This window comes from Narcine bancroftii, chromosome 1, assembly GCF_036971445.1.
Source record: "Narcine bancroftii isolate sNarBan1 chromosome 1, sNarBan1.hap1, whole genome shotgun sequence".
Classification (NCBI taxonomy): Eukaryota; Metazoa; Chordata; class Chondrichthyes; order Torpediniformes; family Narcinidae; genus Narcine; species Narcine bancroftii.
In genome coordinates, this window is record NC_091469.1 from 257388282 (window position 1) to 257411881 (window position 23600).

General features: G+C 43.9%; 1 protein-coding gene across 14 annotated transcripts in view; it reads left to right on the forward strand.

Annotated features, from left to right (window-relative positions):
* The window catches only part of dgkza (diacylglycerol kinase, zeta a), a 517457-nt gene that overhangs the window by 308143 nt on the left and 185714 nt on the right, over nt 1–23600 (forward strand). For 12 of the 14 annotated variants that reach the window (XM_069896152.1, XM_069896153.1, XM_069896150.1 and 9 more), the window contains 5 exons: nt 10023–10131; nt 18459–18533; nt 18878–18973; nt 21611–21688; nt 22568–22624. In XM_069896152.1, the coding sequence (XP_069752253.1) occupies nt 10023–10131; nt 18459–18533; nt 18878–18973; nt 21611–21688; nt 22568–22624 (415 nt within the window). The remainder of the gene's footprint in view (nt 1–10022; nt 10132–18458; nt 18534–18877; nt 18974–21610; nt 21689–22567; nt 22625–23600) is intronic. The other 2 variants (XM_069896185.1, XM_069896140.1) reach the window with 1 other exon arrangement.

Sequence of the window (23600 nt, forward strand, 5' to 3'; positions counted from 1 at the left end):
CAGAATCCACATTGCTGAACATTTTCCATTCCCCCCCACCCCCCCCCCCACTCCAGCTAGACAAGTATTGCCATTTCTGTGATTAATTTTTTAAAATAGGCAAAATCTGAATCTTGAAGGTTTCACGATTTGAAGGGAAAATTTCAGTGCTCCGAGTTTGAGTGCCATCGTTGTTAGTCATTGGTTGTATCTGGAAGGATCCGTGTGTGAAGTGGTGAAGGCCGAAAGCAGAATTGTGAAGTAGCAAAGGATTTCATTTTCTTGCAATACACACATGTATTGGAGAAACCGGGCAGATCATGCAGCTTCCATAGGAAGAGGGCAACCAGCAGATTTGTGCATTGCCCTTGACCCCAGCACTGACAGATTTTCTTGTTTAACTCTATTTAGCTGCTCCACTCTAAGGTCTCGTCGAGGGATACCTGCCTTGAAGTTCTCCTCCTGTCTTTGAAGGTAGTTCAGAGAGATGCTCTCACTGCTTCCCACTGCTGTTCTCAAGCTTGTTAATTCCAATGAAACCTGCATGATTTGAGTTTCTGGAGCATATTTGTGCATTAAACTCGGCCTCAGCATTTGCAGATTCCCTTGTTTGGCTCAACTTTATTTCATTAATTGTCAGAATATGGGTTTGGAGGCTTAGTCCATGAAAATGCAGATCTGCCACTGCAATTTGCGCAGGGTCTCTGCTGTCCAGGGTCTCTCTCCAAAGCAGTGTGCAATGCACTGGTGATCAAGGGTCCTTCTGTGATACGTGGAGTGGATGTTGACTGACTGACTGAGGAAGACTGACTGAGGAAGACTGACTGAGGAAGACTGACTGAGGAAGACTGACTGAGGAAGACTGACTGAGGAAGACTGACTGAGGAAGACTGACTGAGGAAGACTGACTGAGGAAGACTGACTGAGGAAGACTGACTGAGGAAGACTGACTGAGGAAGACTGACTGAGGAAGACTGACTGAGGAAGACTGACTGAGGAAGACTGACTGAGGAAGACTGACTGAGGAAGACTGACTGAGGAAGACTGACTGAGGAAGACTGACTGAGGAAGACTGACTGAGGAAGACTGACTGAGGAAGACTGACTGAGGAAGACTGACTGAGGAAGACTGACTGAGGAAGACTGACTGAGGAAGACTGACTGAGGAAGACTGACTGAGGAAGACTGACTGAGGAAGACTGACTGAGGAAGACTGACTGAGGAAGACTGACTGAGGAAGACTGACTGAGGAAGACTGACTGAGGAAGACTGACTGAGGAAGACTGACTGAGGAAGACTGACTGAGGAAGACTGACTGAGGAAGACTGACTGAGGAAGACTGACTGAGGAAGACTGACTGAGGAAGACTGACTGAGGAAGACTGACTGAGGAAGACTGACTGAGGAAGACTGACTGAGGAAGACTGACTGAGGAAGACTGACTGAGGAAGACTGACTGAGGAAGACTGACTGAGGAAGACTGACTGAGGAAGACTGACTGAGGAAGACTGACTGAGGAAGACTGACTGAGGAAGACTGACTGAGGAAGACTGACTGAGGAAGACTGACTGAGGAAGACTGACTGAGGAAGACTGACTGAGGAAGACTGACTGAGGAAGACTGACTGAGGAAGACTGACTGAGGAAGACTGACTGAGGAAGACTGACTGAGGAAGACTGACTGAGGAAGACTGACTGAGGAAGACTGACTGAGGAAGACTGACTGAGGAAGACTGACTGAGGAAGACTGACTGAGGAAGACTGACTGAGGAAGACTGACTGAGGAAGACTGACTGAGGAAGACTGACTGAGGAAGACTGACTGAGGAAGACTGACTGAGGAAGACTGACTGAGGAAGACTGACTGAGGAAGACTGACTGAGGAAGACTGACTGAGGAAGACTGACTGAGGAAGACTGACTGAGGAAGACTGACTGAGGAAGACTGACTGAGGAAGACTGACTGAGGAAGACTGACTGAGGAAGACTGACTGAGGAAGACTGACTGAGGAAGACTGACTGAGGAAGACTGACTGAGGAAGACTGACTGAGGAAGACTGACTGAGGAAGACTGACTGAGGAAGACTGACTGAGGAAGACTGACTGAGGAAGACTGACTGAGGAAGACTGACTGAGGAAGACTGACTGAGGAAGACTGACTGAGGAAGACTGACTGAGGAAGACTGACTGAGGAAGACTGACTGAGGAAGACTGACTGAGGAAGACTGACTGAGGAAGACTGACTGAGGAAGACTGACTGAGGAAGACTGACTGAGGAAGACTGACTGAGGAAGACTGACTGAGGAAGACTGACTGAGGAAGACTGACTGAGGAAGACTGACTGAGGAAGACTGACTGAGGAAGACTGACTGAGGAAGACTGACTGAGGAAGACTGACTGAGGAAGACTGACTGAGGAAGACTGACTGAGGAAGACTGACTGAGGAAGACTGACTGAGGAAGACTGACTGAGGAAGACTGACTGAGGAAGACTGACTGAGGAAGACTGACTGAGGAAGACTGACTGAGGAAGACTGACTGAGGAAGACTGACTGAGGAAGACTGACTGAGGAAGACTGACTGAGGAAGACTGACTGAGGAAGACTGACTGTGGAAGACTGACTGTGGAAGACTGACTGTGGAAGACTGACTGTGGAAGACTGACTGTGGAAGACTGACTGTGGAAGACTGACTGTGGAAGACTGACTGTGGAAGACTGACTGTGGAAGACTGACTGTGGAAGACTGACTGTGGAAGACTGACTGTGGAAGACTGACTGTGGAAGACTGACTGTGGAAGACTGACTGTGGAAGACTGACTGTGGAAGACTGACTGTGGAAGACTGACTGTGGAAGACTGACTGTGGAAGACTGACTGTGGAAGACTGACTGTGGAAGACTGACTGTGGAAGACTGACTGTGGAAGACTGACTGTGGAAGACTGACTGTGGAAGACTGACTGTGGAAGACTGACTGTGGAAGACTGACTGTGGAAGACTGACTGTGGAAGACTGACTGTGGAAGACTGACTGTGGAAGACTGACTGTGGAAGACTGACTGTGGAAGACTGACTGTGGAAGACTGACTGTGGAAGACTGACTGTGGAAGACTGACTGTGGAAGACTGACTGTGGAAGACTGACTGTGGAAGACTGACTGTGGAAGACTGACTGTGGAAGACTGACTGTGGAAGACTGACTGTGGAAGACTGACTGTGGAAGACTGACTGTGGAAGACTGACTGTGGAAGACTGACTGTGGAAGACTGACTGTGGAAGACTGACTGTGGAAGACTGACTGTGGAAGACTGACTGTGGAAGACTGACTGTGGAAGACTGACTGTGGAAGACTGACTGTGGAAGACTGACTGTGGAAGACTGACTGTGGAAGACTGACTGTGGAAGACTGACTGTGGAAGACTGACTGTGGAAGACTGACTGTGGAAGACTGACTGTGGAAGACTGACTGTGGAAGACTGACTGTGGAAGACTGACTGTGGAAGACTGACTGTGGAAGACTGACTGTGGAAGACTGACTGTGGAAGACTGACTGTGGAAGACTGACTGTGGAAGACTGACTGTGGAAGACTGACTGTGGAAGACTGACTGTGGAAGACTGACTGTGGAAGACTGACTGTGGAAGACTGACTGTGGAAGACTGACTGTGGAAGACTGACTGTGGAAGACTGACTGTGGAAGACTGACTGTGGAAGACTGACTGTGGAAGACTGACTGTGGAAGACTGACTGTGGAAGACTGACTGTGGAAGACTGACTGTGGAAGACTGACTGTGGAAGACTGACTGTGGAAGACTGACTGTGGAAGACTGACTGTGGAAGACTGACTGTGGAAGACTGACTGTGGAAGACTGACTGTGGAAGACTGACTGTGGAAGACTGACTGTGGAAGACTGACTGTGGAAGACTGACTGTGGAAGACTGACTGTGGAAGACTGACTGTGGAAGACTGACTGTGGAAGACTGACTGTGGAAGACTGACTGTGGAAGACTGACTGTGGAAGACTGACTGTGGAAGACTGACTGTGGAAGACTGACTGTGGAAGACTGACTGTGGAAGACTGACTGTGGAAGACTGACTGTGGAAGACTGACTGTGGAAGACTGACTGTGGAAGACTGACTGTGGAAGACTGACTGTGGAAGACTGACTGTGGAAGACTGACTGTGGAAGACTGACTGTGGAAGACTGACTGTGGAAGACTGACTGTGGAAGACTGACTGTGGAAGACTGACTGTGGAAGACTGACTGTGGAAGACTGACTGTGGAAGACTGACTGTGGAAGACTGACTGTGGAAGACTGACTGTGGAAGACTGACTGTGGAAGACTGACTGTGGAAGACTGACTGTGGAAGACTGACTGTGGAAGACTGACTGTGGAAGACTGACTGTGGAAGACTGACTGTGGAAGACTGACTGTGGAAGACTGACTGTGGAAGACTGACTGTGGAAGACTGACTGTGGAAGACTGACTGTGGAAGACTGACTGTGGAAGACTGACTGTGGAAGACTGACTGTGGAAGACTGACTGTGGAAGACTGACTGTGGAAGACTGACTGTGGAAGACTGACTGTGGAAGACTGACTGTGGAAGACTGACTGTGGAAGACTGACTGTGGAAGACTGACTGTGGAAGACTGACTGTGGAAGACTGACTGTGGAAGACTGACTGTGGAAGACTGACTGTGGAAGACTGACTGTGGAAGACTGACTGTGGAAGACTGACTGTGGAAGACTGACTGTGGAAGACTGACTGTGGAAGACTGACTGTGGAAGACTGACTGTGGAAGACTGACTGTGGAAGACTGACTGTGGAAGACTGACTGTGGAAGACTGACTGTGGAAGACTGACTGTGGAAGACTGACTGTGGAAGACTGACTGTGGAAGACTGACTGTGGAAGACTGACTGTGGAAGACTGACTGTGGAAGACTGACTGTGGAAGACTGACTGTGGAAGACTGACTGTGGAAGACTGACTGTGGAAGACTGACTGTGGAAGACTGACTGTGGAAGACTGACTGTGGAAGACTGACTGTGGAAGACTGACTGTGGAAGACTGACTGTGGAAGACTGACTGTGGAAGACTGACTGTGGAAGACTGACTGTGGAAGACTGACTGTGGAAGACTGACTGTGGAAGACTGACTGTGGAAGACTGACTGTGGAAGACTGACTGTGGAAGACTGACTGTGGAAGACTGACTGTGGAAGACTGACTGTGGAAGACTGACTGTGGAAGACTGACTGTGGAAGACTGACTGTGGAAGACTGACTGTGGAAGACTGACTGTGGAAGACTGACTGTGGAAGACTGACTGTGGAAGACTGACTGTGGAAGACTGACTGTGGAAGACTGACTGTGGAAGACTGACTGTGGAAGACTGACTGTGGAAGACTGACTGTGGAAGACTGACTGAGGAAGCTGAACTTCCAGCTTATCTTCGAGCAGCTATTCCAGAATGCTGCTTCTTAAAGTACCCTATCTGACGGAGAATATCCATTTCATTTTTCTGTCAATTACTTGATGAGATAAGAACAGTGTGACTGTCACGATGAGTTTTAGAGAGGCCACTGTGCAATGGAGATTTCTTGTGCACAACCTTGCCAGGGTTAATGCCAAGTTGATGTGGAGTTTGGCCCACTGCTGGGAGACAAAATCTGATGGAGAATATCAGTTGGAAACCTTGCCCCTGACTAATTAAGAAATGTCAAGTAGCTTCCTGATGATGTCCTGATTTTAATTAGTGCCTCAAGTTCAAGCAATTTTGTACTTGAACCACCAGATGGCACTGATATTCACACATTTCCCTCAAAATCAAAATCCCAGCTAATTGTAGGGTTTTGTTTTGACATATTCTTTGAACTAAAAAGGCATCATTGAAAATGACTGTTTACGAGCAATAAAATAATTTTTTAGCACAATATTTTGGTTGAGATGCCAACAATATATATGTGGTGTTGTTTAACAGTTCTTGTAGACATGGATTATTTGAGTTGCACATGTTCATCGTTGAAAGAGTACAACTTCATATTTATGCCCACACATAGTCCCACTTAATTTCATGGTTCTATGTTCATTGGAGCAAGTAATATTTGTTGATAATTAACACAATGCTTACCTGTCTTAGTAATGGTTTTTAGACTGCAGGCTTGTTACGGCATGATCTTGGAATTTTGCTGCTCCGTGTGCAGTCTGAAAAGGAATGGGCAGGAATTTTGAGTCCACTTGTTGAAGGAAGTCTGCAGTGTAAATCAAACCGGAGAAATTCATTGATGGTCACCCACCCTACTGCACGTCCAACCCCCGGGATTGTTGCACTCAGGTACTGGCAGTCAAAGGCGCCCAGAGTGAGCAACCACACAGGCAGTAATTATGTTAATTTTTACCGCGATTTTTCCCAACATTACAGTCTTTATAAAAAATAAAAGATTCTGTTCTTGGTTTATTTTCACTAGTTTTTTTTTAACACCTTGCTATCTATCTCTTTAAATTCCTTTTTAATCATCAAATGATTTGATCTTAAATTTCTTCTACATTGATTTTGCTGCAAATTTATTGAATCTGAATGGTCTGAGCAGCGTGCACTCATGGTAAACTCAAAATGTCTAGAGCTCTGCCTGCAATTGCGTATTGCTGTTGATTTTTGCCTTGGTGTTGAATTCTTTGCTTCCATCCACTGAATGGTTTCTCTCTGCTGACTGCAGCTCCTCACGTACAGCTTTCAATGTGGGGCAGAGATTCCTCCCAGGTTGAGGTTCTTCTTTTGATTTAAACCCACTTCCTCAGTCTTACATGCAAGTACATGGTTCATCTGCCCAATAGCCAAAATATTTACATGTGTGTCATCGTGCGCTACCTGAAGAAAGATTGGGTTTTCATCACGGGTCCTGTGCTTCAAGCTGATTTGCGCACACTTTGTTGGCCATCTTGGAAATCAATGATTGATTGTCTCTGGTCAGATTTTCTCCCACATCAAGAATCAGCATAGCTCCTTGCCGCTCTGTGGCACTGATTCATCTCATTCTCTAATATCTCTGCTCTGATATCCACATGTGTGGAACTGAACTCCACTTGGTGTGTTTTCTGTTCAAGTCTGTAACTTTGTTTCTTCTCACTTGCCAATATTATTTTGCCTCTCGCACGTTTGTCGTTGGTTCCCTGTATCATATTTGCACACTGGCCTTTCCAAGCAGCATCTAAAGACACAACGTTAATATGTACGTGAATGCTGATGTCCCTCCAACTTCATCTTGCCACCACCACTCTTGCCTCTCCCGCCTCTTCCCCCACCCCCCTCCTCTCATTTCACTTTCAAACTGCTTGCCCATCATCCAATAATGTATGAGCAGAACCAGAGTTGCAATTAGCTTTTTTTTAATCAAGGCCATTTTCCATCCCTTTTCTTTTTTAAAAAAATATTATTATTGTGTTTAACATTTAAACTTGCATATAAAATTTTAAGGAAAGCACATAACAAGTCATCTCGTATACATACAAGTTTTTTAAAAGAAATGATAAAACTACATTAGACAATTCCCTGATTCACATGAGAAAAAAGTAACTGAATGAATCTATGATACCACGTTGAAACCCATATTTGCCAAATTAATCCAAATAATCTGAAAAATAAGAAAAGGAACAGAAAACAAAACAAACAAAAAAAAATCCTTAAAAACTAAATCAAATCGACCCCCTCCTTCTAATTAAGGTAACCTTTATAAAAGAAAAGGGAAATTGTGGATCGACCGAGACCTCCAGACTTCGGACAGAGAATCTTCGGAACATTCAAAATTCTTAATTCTTCCATTCATGATAGTATCTTTGAATGGACCCCATGAATGAACTCCATATCTTTACAAATTGAAACTTTCTATCTTTAACATTGTATCTAATTTTCTCTGAACTTAAATAGGACATTACATCATGTAACCACTGAGTATGGGTAGGTGAAGAGTCATCTTTCCATGTGTGGTAAAGGCTAAATCTTTCTCCCGAGTTTCAGACTGAGGTTTATCTGGCTTACATGAAAAACCAAGCAAAGCAATTAACAAAGCAATTCTGTATTAATCTTAAAAATCATTGATAAAGTTTGGAAAATGTCTTTCTAGAATCTCTCTAAATTTGGGCACTCACAAAACATATGGATCGTGATTCTTCAAAAATGTTACACTTCTCACATAGTAAATCAATATTTGCATAAAAACAAGATAATTTGTTTGGACATGTGTGTTCTATGTAACACTTTAAATTGTAATAAGCAGTGCCTTGCATAAAATGAGGAATCATTATTCAAGCTGAGAGTAGAAACCAATCTTCATCTGAAAATGTTATGCTCAAATCTCGTTTCCAATCATTCTTAAGGCCATTTCCATCCTATTCCCTCGCGACTGCGTGGAGCATTTGGAAGCTGATGGTCCATGAGACCAACTTTGCACCACGTATAGAATCTCTAATCATTTTCTGCAGACACCCTTGTATCCCATTGTTATCTCGAGACGTACTTGTTCCAAAGGGGATAGATTTGGGAGACTAAGAGAGGATCTTGCAGAGATGTATTAAAATTATGAAAGGAATAGTTAAGGAAGCTGGGAGATTGGTTCCTCTAGCAGGTGAGACTAGAACAAATGGAAGTAGCCTCAAGATTCAGGGGTGTAGATGTAAGATGAGGAGGAAATGCTTCTAGAGAGTAGTTATTCTACAGAATTCTCCATTAGGCCTTTTTTGGAGTATTGGGTGCAGTTCTGGTTGTCCCACTGAAACAAAGATGTGATTAAACTTGAGAGGGTGCAAGAAACATTCACAACGATGTAGTGAAATACGATCGTCTGCAGACACTGTCATTGTAGTCAAAACGCAGAAATGGCGGAAGGAACTCCACTGGACTCGCAGCATCCATAGGAGAAAAAGATATATTACTGACATTGCTGGCCTGAACCCTTCCTCAAGATATGAGTGGAAAAATCTGAATTAAAGGCTGGGGAAGGTGAGGGGGAGGAGTCCTGACCAACAGACAAAAGGTGTTAACTGAATATGATAACTGGAAAAGTCGGAATTGATTTTGGCTCTGTGAAAGGTGGGAAAAGGAGAGAAAGAGAGCTGGAGGAAAGGAGACAGGGAAGAAGATGTGGGGGCGGAGGTTCATATAGAAGTGAGAGGTCGATGTTAATGCCATCCAGGTGGAGTATATGTCTGGACTGGTAATTGAATAAGGAATATGGAATTAATGCAGACAAGAGAGATAAATAGATCAACATGGTGGTTGACAAAGGGCCTGGTTCCATGCTCTCCAACTCGATGCATGATTTGGAATTGACTTGTTGGTTGATGCAGGCAACTGTCTGGCTGACATGGTTGTTTTGTTTTGGATGCTTGGTTGAAGGTCATTATATTATTGGAGTTCTGAGAAAGTTAAATGCACTGGACCTTATTGCCTTCGGTAGCAACACCACCTTGTTCAATTTTAGAATAATTGAGAGTGATGCAAGAATAATGTTCTTGAAGCTTGATGTGTATTCAAGGTCAATTTCACACATGTTCGGGCAAAAGTGCTTAGTTCCTGCATCTTGGGTGGTTTGCCCCTCAAGGTGTGGCAAATGTGGACTCTATTCATGTGAGTAAGGATCTGATTAAATTACTTATGGTGACTTGCAGAAGTGAGATGAGGAATGGAGTTCAATTAAAAATATTCAGCTTTTATGACATTCACAAACCTGTATGAGAACATCATAGATGAGCACTTCCATTCAATAACATAGAATGAGAGTAACTGGCGGAGTCTTTGATGTTATTGACTACTTAGATTATAATTATCTCTCTTTTAATAACTAACAGTAAGATGTGGGGATATGAAAGTGTTGAAAACAGTGTCTGACACAGGCTATTAAAAATCATTGCTGAGTTCAACAGAGTTGCTTGTGTGAGAGGTTGTGGAAAGGAGCTGTTATGTTTCATTACTACTTGCTCGAAAAGGGTCTGTGTTTCAGTAGTGAATTGAAAATTGAGGACAGAGAACAACACCTTTCTTTTTGCTTTATTTCAGAAAAGCTATTGCAAAATCAGGACTACAACATCTGGTAGCTCAACCAAACCCAAGCACTGTCCTTCGGCATGACGTAGATCGTGAAGTGCGCAGCACAGTCGATTGGTCGGTGAGTACAGTGTTATCTGAACAAAGATTTAGTCACTGTGTATTTCAGTTCTTGCCATCTTTCCCACCCCCAACCCAGCATCAATGCATGCAGTGATCTTCCCAAATCCACCCCATGCATTTCTACTGTACAAAAATACCTCCTTGTGTGGACTATACTGTGCCAAACACCACTTCCCCATACTTTAGACATTTCCACTGTCCAAAAACCTTTACGTTACATATATCCCCACTGTGCAAGATTCTGCTTCCACTGTATATACTCTGCATGTAAAATAACGATAGATAATGTGAATGGTCGAAGGCTTTTTTCCAGGGGAAGAGAGTCAAAAACCAAAAGGCATAGATTTAAGATAATAGAGTAGTGGTTCTCAACCTTCTTCTTTCCACACATACCACTTTAAGTAATCCCTATTCCACAAGTGCTCTGTGGTTAGTAAGGGATTGTTTAAACTGGTATGTCAGTGGAAGGGAAGGTTGAGAATCATTGCTCTAGACCCAGTTGTTACTGAAATAGTTTGCTTGAGAAAAATTGTCATTGGCCCATTTCCTTTGGCATTATGAAACAGAGTGCACATAACGAGTCAATTAGGGGCAATTAAAACACTGATTTTCAAACTTTTTCTTTTCATCTACATATCACCTGAAGCAATCCCTTACTAATCACAGAGCAAAGGGATTAATTAAAGTGGTATGTGAGTGGAAAGAAAAAGGTTGAGAACCATTGTAATAGAGGAAAGTTTTAAAAGGAAAATGAGGGGCACCATTTTTCACACAGAGGTTGTTGGCTATGTGAACTGAGCTGCCAGAGGAGCTGCTAGAGCCATGTATAATTATAGCGTTCAAAAGCTATTTAGACAGGTACATGAATAGAAAGGATTTAGAATGTTTGGGTGAAAAAGGAAGGAGCTTCCGTCACGAGCTCCCACCCTGGCTCCGGGGCTCTCTCGCTCCACTCTCTGACTTCCCCTATCCTCCCCTCCCTCCCTTGGACCCTTCCTACCCTCTACCTCCTGATCCACTCCATCCTCCTACCCTCCACCCCATTGAACCTCCTCTAACCCCTGCCTGGCCTTCACCACCCCTCTGTCCTTCCCCTCTCGGAGACTGAATGCTTTGTTCTCGGTAGAGTCCTCACCTTTGTTCCCCTTCGCCCACACCTCGAGTTCTGCATTTGCCACGATACTGAACTCTTTTTCTGTCAACTTTGTCTCCATGCCTACTTCCACAACCATGGTTCTCCAGTCCCCACAAATTTCTTCACCCACTTTAAACCTTTCTCCTCCTGGATACTTCATTCAGGTCTTCTGTCTGCCATGGACCTTTATACTTCCAACTGCCACCATGACATCATCCGCATCGACTTCACTACTTCCCTCAATCAGTTCAATCTCACCTGCTCAAAACTCCTGGCCCTCCACTCTCCACACCAATCCAAACCTCACCATCAAACTTGCAGACAAGGGTTGCGGTGTTGTGGTCTGGTGCACTGACCTGAAGCCAGACGACAACTCTCAGAGACCTCCTCCTACTTACCCCTCCAACAGGACTCCACCAAAACTTATCAAACCACAGTATCTCATGCCATCTCTGAGCTCATTACTTCCAGTCACCTCCCTGGCACAGCTTCTAACCTTATTGTTTCTCAACCCTGCACTGACCATTTCTACCTCCTACCCAAGATTCACAAACCCAATTGTCCTGGCAGACCCATGGTGTTCATGTGCTCCTGCCCCACCAAATTGGTCTCCACCTACCTTAACTCTGTTTTGTCCCCTGGTCCAGTCCCTCCCCACCTACATCCAGGACACTTCACACACCCTCCATCACTTCAACAACTCCCAGTTCCCTGAACTCGATCATCTCGTATTTACCATGGACATCCAGTCCTTGTACACCTTCATCCCCCATAAAGAAGGTCTCAAGCACTTAGTTTCTTTCTTGAGAAGAGACTCAACTAGTCCCCCTCCACTACCACCCTCCTCTGGCTGGCAGAACCTGTCTTCACCCTGAATAACTTCTCCTTTGACTCGTCCCACTTTCTCTTAGTCAAAGGAGTAGCCATGGGTACCTGCATGGGCCTCAGCGATACCTGCCTTTTTGTTGGCTACATGGAGCAATCCTACACATGTAAGGCCCCTCAACTCTTCCTCTGCTACATCGATGACTCCATTGGTGCTGCCTCATGCACCCATGATGAGCTCGTTGACTTCGTCCACTTTGCTGCCAACTTCCACCTGGATCTCAAATTCACCTGGTCCATCTCTAGCAATACTCTCCCTTTACTTGATCTCTCTGTCTCCATCTCAGGAGACAAACTCTCAATAGATCTTCTATGCTACAACCCACCAACTCCCACAGCTACCTCGACTATACCTAATCACACCCTGTCTCTGAGGATTTTTTCATAGAGCCATAGAACACTACAGCACAGAAAACAGGCCATTTGGCCCTTCTAATCAGTGCCAAAAACATCATTCCACTAGTCCCACTGACCTACACCCATTCCATAACCCTCCAGATCTCTCCCAATAGAACCATAGAATAAAGACCCTTAGAACATAGAACCATAGTCATATAATAGTACAGAACATGTAATATTACATGAAATTGCCTTCTGCCTCATGTATGCAGAAACATAAGCCCCTTTTATGCAGCCACTTCAATGGCAGAATATTGCACCTTTATTACACTATGCCTTTTGTGGAAAAGGTACGAACGCAGAATGGGGAGGTCATTCCAGTCCTGCCTTTAAGTCAGCAGAAGAGATAGTCACAGCGGCGAATTGATGTCTGTGTAAAAAAAGTGATCTGGCATCCCAGGACCAGGCTGGGAAAGAAATGTGATGTTTTGATGACATGTTATGTGTGCGACCTATCAGCAGGAAATTAAAAAATTTAAAAGCAGCAGTCAGCAGGTAACTGTTACGATTTCTACGAATTGGGGAGACAAAGAGGACCGGGAGAGCTTTACCCTCCGAGGAGAGGCTGAAATAAGGCGACATATAACTGGGACGGTAAAGGTTGGCCTGATAACAGAAAGGCTGGCACAATATCTTAGAGACCACAACGTTGCTTGGGACAAGGCGCAGGTAACAAGCAAATTGAAGAGCTTGCGATAAAAATACCATCAGGTGAACACCCATAATGGCAGAAGTGGTTGAGGGCTTTTGAACTGGTCATATTTCGATCTGTGCAATTCCATTTGGGGTACAAGACACTCTGCAATTCCGGTTGTTCTTCTGAGCAACATGAAGATCCAGTTTCCTGAGTCCATTCCAGCTGCATCTCCCTCCTCCAGCAGTAGTCCATTCACTCAATTCCTCTGTCTCCGTTGCATTTGCACCCAGGACGAGGATTCCATGCCAGATCATCAGAGAAATCCTCTTTCCTCAAACAACATGGCTTTCCCTCTCCCACCATCAACTCGGCGCTCACCCACTGATCCTCCATTACTCACACATCAAGATTCCTCATCTTCATCTGCCACCCACCAGCCTCCACATCCTCCTCCACCATTTCTGTTGCCTACTATGAGATCCCACCACAAGACGTATACTTGCCTCTCCACCTGCAGAGACCGCTCCCTCTGTGACTCGCTTGTCCACTCCTCCCTCCCCACTAATTGTCTCCTTGGGACCTCTCCCTGTGACTATAGGAGACGCTCTACTTCCGCCCAAATCTTCTCCCTCAAGCAGTCCTTTCATGTGAATCTGCAGGGGTCATCTACTGCATCCAGTGCTCCTGTTGTTTCTCAACATCTCCTCTGCCAAACTGGGACCACCCTCAAATTGGAGGAATGACATCTCAACTTCTGTGTGGGTGCCCTCTAACCAGATGGGATTAACATTGGCTTTTCTGACTTTCTTCCCCTGTCACTTTCCCCCCAGCTCTGCCTCTCCCTTTTCCCTCTGTCTCATTTCACACAGACAAATCCAATTCTCACCTCTCCCCTTATCGTATCCAATTAACACCTTTTTGTTGGTCTGGACACCTCCCCAGACAGCATTGTCTCTCTTCTGCTCTTCTGAGATTTCCTTTTTTTTTGGCTTATTCTGTGCTTATTCCTCGAAGAAGGGCTTAGGCATGAAACGTCGTTGGCAATATATTTTAATCTCCTGTGGACATTGCAAGACCAGCTGAGTTCCTCCAGCATTTTGATGCATTTTTAGTGTTTGGGTCATGTGCATGGAAATGAGGCTAGCTTCTATAGACTACTTCGTCAGAATGGATGGGTTGGGACAAAGGGCCTGTTTCTGTGCTATAAAACTCCATGACTGACTTTACTCCCAATGCAACAACAGCTCTTAAAAGTCAAGAGCCTTTATTTGTCGTTCATACCATGCATTGCACGGTAAAAATCAGATGGTGTTTCTCCAGGACCACAGCAGAGTTACATAAATAGTTAGAGTAGAAGTTCAAATATTAAGCCGTATACAGTAAAAGTCCACAGTACACTATCCACATATTTTCTGGGAATTAAGGTGCCTGATAGCTTGGGGGGGAAAAAAAAACTGTTGTCCAATCTGGATACAAGGGCTTGAGTGCTACAGTACCTCCTACCAGATGGCAGAAGGGAGAAAAATTCATGAGTGGTGTGTGAAACCCTTCACAATATTTATTGCTTTCCACGTGCATTGTGTGCAGTAGATGCCTGTCATGGTAGGAAGAGAGCCCCAATGATCTTTTCCGCTGACTTCACTATCCTCTGCAGAGTTTTATGGTTTGAGATGATACAGTTTCCAAACCAGGCAGTGATACAGTTGCACAGGATGCTCTCAATTCATCCCCTGTAGAATGAAGTGAGGATGGAGGGTGGGAGATGGACTTTCCTCAGCCTTCGCAGGAAGTAGAGGCGCTGCTGGGCTTTCTTGGCTATGGAGCTGGTAAGGGACCAGGTGAGATTTTCTGCCAAGTGCACAAGAAGGAACTTGATACAACAAGCAAGCCCACTAAACCAGATATGTTGCATTGTGTTTGGCATTAATACAGGACTCCTACTGAACCAAGCAGTCAAACAGTATGAACCCCCTTGCACTGAACGCCCTAACTCTGAATCAAATAAATTTGAGTGACCACACTGCATCCAGACCAAGCACCTCTCATTGTATATTCTCCCATTATATCAAACCCTTACTATTAGGCCCTTTCGGGTGTCCTGAACACCCCAGTGTAAAGTCGCATAATCTCCTCCCTTGCGGCTTAAGATATACTCATTTGATTTCCAATGTAAGCAGCTGCCTGGGGGTGGGGTGATGTCTCTATCAGCCGGCGACCCACTGCCCTGCTGCCTGACAGCCCCCCCCCCGCCGCCTGACAGCCGCCCCCCCCTCCCCGGCCCGCCGCCCGACAGCCTCCCCCGCCCCGCTGCGGGCTGTCACAGCTCAGCTGGCCACGCCTGCACCAGGGCCACTTTCTGTGGCTCAAAATACAGCATAGCAATGGTGGTCTTCCCTACCCATAATCCCCCAAATAGCTGGAACTGTTGTGGGAAACACAGAGTGGTTCCACCTGCGTGGGGGATTATGGGTAGGGAAGATTGCCATTCCTCTGCCGTGTATTTATGGCGGGTGGCGCTGTGGCACCAGTCGCCCTGCCTCCATCAGATCCAGAGGTGCCTCTGGATATGAATAGGACCTTTCAGATCAACCAGGCAATGCTGCAAGGTGAGCCCTCAAGTTAAGATCCGCTCCTGCTGCCCCCTTCAAGGCGGAAGGTCCCCCGATGAAAGGGCCTAGTGTCTCCATTCCCACTGTTCCAAACAGCCTACACTGCACACAATCTCCCTGTAACACCACGATTGTGTACGTACACTCCCACTTTATCTCATTTTACAGCATGTAAATATTTCTTGATCATTTGCTTGTCTGTGTCGTATAATGCAAATGTGCTGCTTTGTTGCTCATCCCCCATTTTAAAATTTGTCCTTGTCCACCAGAAAATTATTGTTTCGCCCCCTATTCTGACGGAGTGTCTGAGATGAGTAGTTCCTCTTCTGAATGATGATGGAACTGGTTTTGTTTTTATTTTTTTTTACATACTTCTTGCAAATCTACTGTGACAGGTATCAATGCCAGAGCATTAGTAATCATATTACAAGTTTCCCACATCATAAATTATGAATAAAAAGAAAATTATACTTGGAGTTGAGATGGAAGGTTATGGGAGGAAATAGTGTGAAATTCAGCTTCAGGCAGTGTCGATGTGACTTTACTTCATAGTGTTCAAGTTTATTATCATCTTGGCTGTCTGATACAAACAGACGAACCAGTGTTTCTCTAGACCATGCGAGTTCAAGTTTAATCATCACCTTCACGGCTTCCTTCAGGCCTTTGCTCCCTCTGATGGGATGACCTTTTGTGCATCTCAGATGAGAATTTATTTTCCTAAGCAAAAGCACACAATTTACAGATGCAATGAAATTCTTACTTGCAGTCAGGTACATCAACTGCAACAGTATAAATTAAATTGCCATACTATGCCAAGAAAAAGAGATAATAAATATAAAAGGACAGATAAATGAAATTTTTAATAAGGTTCAGTAATTCTCAACCTTTTTCTTTCTACTGATGTACCACTTTAAGTAATCCCTATGCCATAGGTGCTCTGTGATTAGTAAGGAATTGCTTAAGGTGGTATGCAGCCGCACAGACTCCTGTTCAATCCATCGGCAATCCGAGCTTCAGATCCAAACCTCTGACACAATCAGGAAGCCTTCAGTGCTTGATGCCTTTGGGGAGCCCTTCTTGCCCTCAACATCCTCTTGAATCCATGAGCCAGCCTCCAGCTGCTTGCAACCTGTGCTTGTCCCTTGACCACAAGTTACCTACAGCCCATATGGGTCCCTCAGTTGCTGAGCTCTTCACTAGTCCACCGCTGTGGTCAGAATCCTGCAGGGTTGTCTCCTTCTCCATGGCGTGGTGGGGGGGGAGTGTTCTTCCCATTTCTAGTACCCTGCGCCGGTCCACTGCTTCCTGCTGTCTGCAGCCCTTGTGGACTCTGCTGAGAACATCTTGGACACAGACCTCGCAGTTGCAGGTTTTCACTTGCAAGTACTGTCGGCTTCTTTAACAGGTTAAAGCCTGTACGAAGTGAAGCACCTGAATTAGGACTAGGTGATTGAAACTTTAAGATCATTGCTGTGTCTCTGCTCTCCCGGGAGAGCAGAGCTCTGGCAGTGCCACCATTAAAAAAAAATTTAAAAATTTGCAGTTGCAATTAGTGCAAGAAAAATATGTTGATTCAGTAGCGCAGACAGATCCTTGCGTGGTCCAGGACTGGTTTATAATATACAGAGTAGCTTCTGGTTATGTAGGGTAAAAACTTGCATTGCAGTCTATTCACCTACTCCCACCTGCTCATATCTGTGCATACCCAATGTTTTAGTTTACAGTGCAAAATCTCAGTAATTTGAAGGCTGTCCATGGTTTGTCATTTAAGAATGTGTGTGGTTTCCAGATGGATCTTGTCTTTTTCTCAATATAAATCATTAGGGATTGTCCGTGTCCTCACTTCAAGATTGAACACTGGTGTGGCTATGTTGTCTGGGTGAGATGAAACGTTGGGTGATTTCTGGTCTGCCCTCTACTTCGAATATCCTGCCCAGGACCAGAAACAAGCTCTTTAATGACCTTAAGTAAAACACAAAAATCTGCAGACACTGTGGTTGAAGTAAAAACACAAAGCTGGAGAAATTCAGCAGGTCAGTGTGCATTATATAGCAAATATTAAGATACAAAACCTACGTGTTAGGCTTGAGGTACCCTAATCTTGATGAAGGGCTCAAGCCGAAAACCTTGGTTACATATCTTTTTCTTTGCTCTGTAAAGAACTCTGACCAGCCTTGTGTCTTTACTGACATTTCACAGGTGGTGGAATCTTAAGTAGACAATGAGAAGTTGGAGGGAGTCAGCAGATCAGACAGTATCCATGGGGAGAAATGAGTTGTGAATGTTTTGGGTTGGGATCCTTTGTCGAGGTTAAAATATGAAGGGTCCTGACCTGAAACATTGATTGAGACCACGTTGTTATTTCTCTCCCTGAGCGTGCGTAACATGGAATATTCTAACTGTTCCTCCCATCTCTTCCCAATGCTGGCATCTTCTCAAAGGAGGAGAGACAACAATAGGTCAAATCTAGGAAGAATGTATATTTCTGAATTGATCTTTGAAAGTGTTAGAACATGGTGTGAGTGTCCTGAGTGAAATGCCTAGTTTTCATAAATAAAGGATACAAAGGCATGTAGTTATGTTTAACATTTATATAAAAAAAAACAAGTTAAATCACATTAAGAATACTGCTTCTATTCTGGTCATATAACTTTTGGAAGGTTGTGAAAAGGACGACGAACTTCAGCCACAAGATCATATTGGAGAATCTTGAAATGTGGAGTAAAAGTTTGAAGGTAAATAAAATACTTAAAGGATATGGTCGATCACGAAATGTTGTTACCGTAGTGTAGAATCAAGGTCCAGGAGTAGGGGAAATGTGAAGAAAACCTTTTTCTTGCAGAGAAAATGGAAACTGAATTGATCCAGGCATTCAACAGGGAATTGGGTAAATATTTGGGAGAGAATGATTTGCAGGGCCAAGAGGAAATACTGTGAGGATGAGGGAGATTGCCAGCAAATGGATTCCTCTGTGCCACAAGAATTCTATGATGAAACTTTACAAAGGGAGCAGATGATTCTGGTTATTCTCTTTCTGTGTAATTGAGCTCATTGATTTGCTGTTGTGTTACATTTTCAGGAGAATGCACTGTATGGCGAGCATGTCTGGTTTGAGACCAATGTATCTGGAGACTTCTGTTATGCTGGGGAACAAAATTGTGTTGCAAAATTGCTGGTAAGTATTGCTGGCTGATTGGTTCTGCCTTCTTTCTTTTTCAATCTTTGTATTAAGTTTCAGATTAATAAATATAAGAATGATACAGAGATTGGGATTGCATTAACAATGGTTAACATGTACAAACATAGACATCAAGCAACATGTAAATTGAGCCTCCCGATCTCTTAAAGGCCAAACATGACAAGGAATCAAATTTTATTATAAAAATATCCCCCTAACTAAGAAACAAAACAAAAATGAAAACAGAAGCTGGGCCTCTGTGTTTAAGTGGTTAAGTCCTCTCATCTACACTTGCAAAAAAAAATGTTGAAAAGGATTCGGAAAGGACCAATTTGCATCATATGAAAATGTTGAATAAATGGCCTCCATGTTTCTTCAAATTTAACTGAAGGGTCAACAGTGCCACTTCTGATTTTTTTTCTCTAAATTTAAACATGCTAGAGTTTGGGAAAAGCCATGGAAACGTAGTAGGTGATTTAGGGTCTTTCCATTTGGTTCTGTTTTACGGCCTGAGCATTAATGTGCATTCAATAATTCTACGTACACCCTCTGTTATAGCGAAGCACCAAGAGTGCCTGATCATGATCCAATTTCAACTGAAACTTAGAAAGAAACAAGACAATTTTCAGTCAGTGAAAACCCCAGATGTATTTTGATATTGGTACCGCACGGATGGCAGTCTCTTCAATCTGAGGCGCCTGCAAGCTCACACCAAGACACAAGAGCAACTTGTCCGTGAACTACTCTTTGCAGACGATGCCGCTTTAGTTGCCCATTCAGAGCCAGCTCTTCAGCGCTGCTTTGCGGAAACTGCCAAAATGTTTGGCCTGGAAGTCAGCCTGAAGAAAACTGAGGTCCTCCATCAGCCAGCTCCCCACCATGACTACCAGCCCCCCCACATCTCCATCGGGCACACAAAACTCAAAACGGTCAACCAGTTTACCTATCTCGGCTGCACCATTTCATCAGATGCAAGGATTGACAACGAGATAGACAACAGACTCGCCAAGGCAAATAGCGCCTTTGGAAGACTACACAAAAGAGTCTGGAAAAACAACCAACTGAAAAACCTCACAAAGATAAGCGTATACAGAGCCGTTGTCATACCCACACTCCTGTTCGGCTCCGAATCATGGGTCCTCTACCGGCATCACCAACGGCTCCTAGAACGCTTCCACCAGCGTTGTCTCCGCTCCATCCTCAACATCCATTGGAGCGCTTTCATCCCTAACGTCGAAGTACTCGAGATGGCAGAGGTCGACAGCATCGAGTCCACGCTGCTGAAGATCCAGCTGCGCTGGGTGGGTCACGTCTCCAGAATGGAGGACCATCGCCTTCCCAAGATCATGTTATATGGCGAGCTCTCCACTGGCCACCGTGACAGAGGTGCACCAAAGAAAAGGTACAAGGACTGCCTAAAGAAATCTCTTGGTGCCTGCCACATTGACCACCGCCAGTGGGCTGATATCGCCTCAAACCGTGCATCTTGGCGCCTCACAGTTTGGCGGGCAGCAACCTCCTTTGAAGAAGACCGCAGAGCCCACCTCACTGACAAAAGGCAAAGGAGGAAAAACCCAACACCCAACCCCAACCAACCAATTTTCCCCTGCAACCGCTGCAACCGTGTCTGCCTGTCCCGCATCGGACTTGTCAGCCACAAACGAGCCTGCAGCTGACGTGGACTTTTAACTGTGGACATAAATCTTTGTCCGCGAAGCCAAGCCAAAGAAGAAAAAAAGAATACTGCCCTCTGGTGACTAATGCAGATGTCTTCATCGCTTGCAACTGTAAAAGATTAGTGTGGTGAATTTGGATACGATACAGATATCCCAGCAAAATAAATATTTTTTATCCTTCTGTTATTCATTTTTTCTTTTAAAATTAAGCTCAATTGCAAAGTAAGTGAGGGGATTTTATTTTAATTTAGAGATGTAGCATATAACTGGGCCATCTTCCTCCCTCAAGCCTGCACTGCCCATATACACCCAAGTGACCAATTAACCTTCTAACCTGTACATTTTGGGAACACAAGAAGAAAGCAGAGCACCTGGGAGAAACCCATGTGGACCCAGAGAGCGGTGGATTTGAACTTGGGTCACTGGCGCTATAATAGCTTGTTTTGATACACAAGTTCTGCTCTGCTCTTTGTATCTACTACACTGGCAATCTCTTTTGATACTACTTACTAAAAGAAAGATTAGAATGTCTTGATGCAACTGAAGCAGGTGCGGGTAAGCTTTTAGCCCTGCATGGTTCTGAAGATGCAGTGTGAACCGTGTGCTTCCAGCAAAGGTGTACCTAATTCCTATACTGTGCTTAAATTTATTTTATGAGGCGGCCTCTACTGCTTCCTTGGGCAGAGATTTCTACAAATTCACTATTCTCCAGGAAAAACGGTTCCTTCTCATCTGTCTTCAAAAACACCCCAGAAAAATTGTAGACACTGTCTGCTCAGCCTTTATGATTTTAATCTCCCTGCCAACTGCTCAGCAGTTTTTGGTGAAAACTTAAAAGGACGATTAATTCTTGGTTCCTGAACTTGTGTAGTCCAGATGCAGCTGAATATTTTTGGAAAGTTTGTGAAAATCTATACAAGACATTGTAATCAACCATGTTTCTCTGTTTTCTTTGCAGCAGAGATCGGTGTCTCGGAAGAAATGTGCTGCTTGCAAGATAGTGGTCCACACAGTCTGCATTGAACATTTAGAGAAAGCAAGTACCTTGGACCTCTTAACTGAGGAGCTTTTCTTCCAATTCACAAAGGGCATTTAATTCACATTTCACTTTGAATATGATTAAGTAAATACAGTTAAAATCCCTGTTATCCGGAATTCAAGCAACTGGGGGTGTGGGGGGGGTGGGGGAAGGTAGAAAATAAATAGGTAAATAATAATAAAGTTTAAAATTTGCATCCCCTTCGCGGTTAGTTCAGCAACACACAAACTCGAGCAACTGGCAAATTCACTTATCTGCGGATACCAGAGTGGGGTGGTTACTGTATTCTGCATGTGATCTACTTATCAATGGGCAAGAAATAAATACAGATCTTCCCTCATTTAAGGGCTTTGGCTAGGATTGCAGTTGACCCCCGTTTGATCCTTGCAACCAGCCTTCCCTTGGATAATGCACTTTTAGGCAAAAGTTCATTCTTTCTCTTGACTATCTTTCCAGTGCTTTTTCATTTGATTCCCCATTAATAGAATTATAAAACTATTTATAAAGTTAAACAGGAAAGTCTGCATAGTTTCTCCAGCACTTTTATATATTGAACCTTTCCATTCATTTCTGTTTTGTGGTATTCTCAAAGAGTAATGTAATGGTATTCCCATTATATTTATTATTTAACACCAATTTAAAAGTTACATTTCATCTGTAGAAAATTTTGCCGCTGCCTTCAAAAGTCCCTAATGATCCTATACTGTTTCCAAATGCTTGCTCCCATCCATTGTTCAGTTTTGTAGCCACTAATTTGAAATTTGATGCAATTATTTGGTTCACCACTAAAATGGTTCACCAATCTCTTACTGTCCTGGTTGTTTGCTCTTGTTATATATAAAAAAAGCAGTAGTTTATTTTTCTTTGAATCCACAGATAAATTTCAGATGTAAACCAACATTCCGGGAGTCTGGGTCACGTAATCTTCGAGAGGTGAGTGAATTTATGAGGCAATAATAAGAAAAAAAGGCAAAGATAATCTATTTCGTAAAGTAGTTGTTTGAAGACATTCCAACTGTGCTGAAATTAATCATGAATCTTTTGCAGAAATTAATCATGAATCTTTTGCAGAAATTAATCATGTATCTTTTGCAGAAATTAATCATGTATCTTTTGCAGAAATTAATCATGTATCTTTTGCAGAAATTAATCATGTATCTTTTGCAGAAATTAATCATGTATCTTTTGCAGTGTCTTCATGTCTACAGGAGTTTGTAGAACAATGTACATTCATGCTCCATACCCGCTGATTGATATTTCTGACTGCCCTTTTGCTGTGGAAAATAAATATCAATTATTGCTTTGAACAATGCATATGTACATCTCAGTGCTCCTATTTAAAGTGTTTTTATCCCATTGGAAAATTGACAACTACTTTGGTGTTTGCATTGCCAAAACTGCCTCTCCATCTTTGTGGTACATTTAATAGTTGTTTGATTGTTTTGAACTCACCCATACGAGGATGTGAACCAACGCCAGAGGTGCGAAGGAACCACTGGCCTCCATGAGGGTTCTTTGTTTTTCCTCATTCAATCTTTCAATTGTAACAAAGCCACAATTATTACCCAGTTCAAATGGTGAAGATGCTCTTGGTAAAGCATTTCAAGATTTTGACTCCGAGATGATGAAGCAATGATGATTTGTGTCTGATGCGTGATTGAGATGAAAGCAATGAAGGAGCAGGATGGTGGTGGGGGTAGACGTGATAAGGAGTGATAAACAAACTTGGAGAAGATGGTATTTTGTTTGTGGCAACTAATCCATTTACTAGTTTTGGAATCTCATTCGTAAGTATTTTCTCCTGTTTAATTTCTTGCCTGTACAATTCAAGCCACCCCTTATATAAAAATAAGACTTCCATGGAACTAAATTTAATTTGATGTATTATTTATTGTTGCTAGTAATGAGA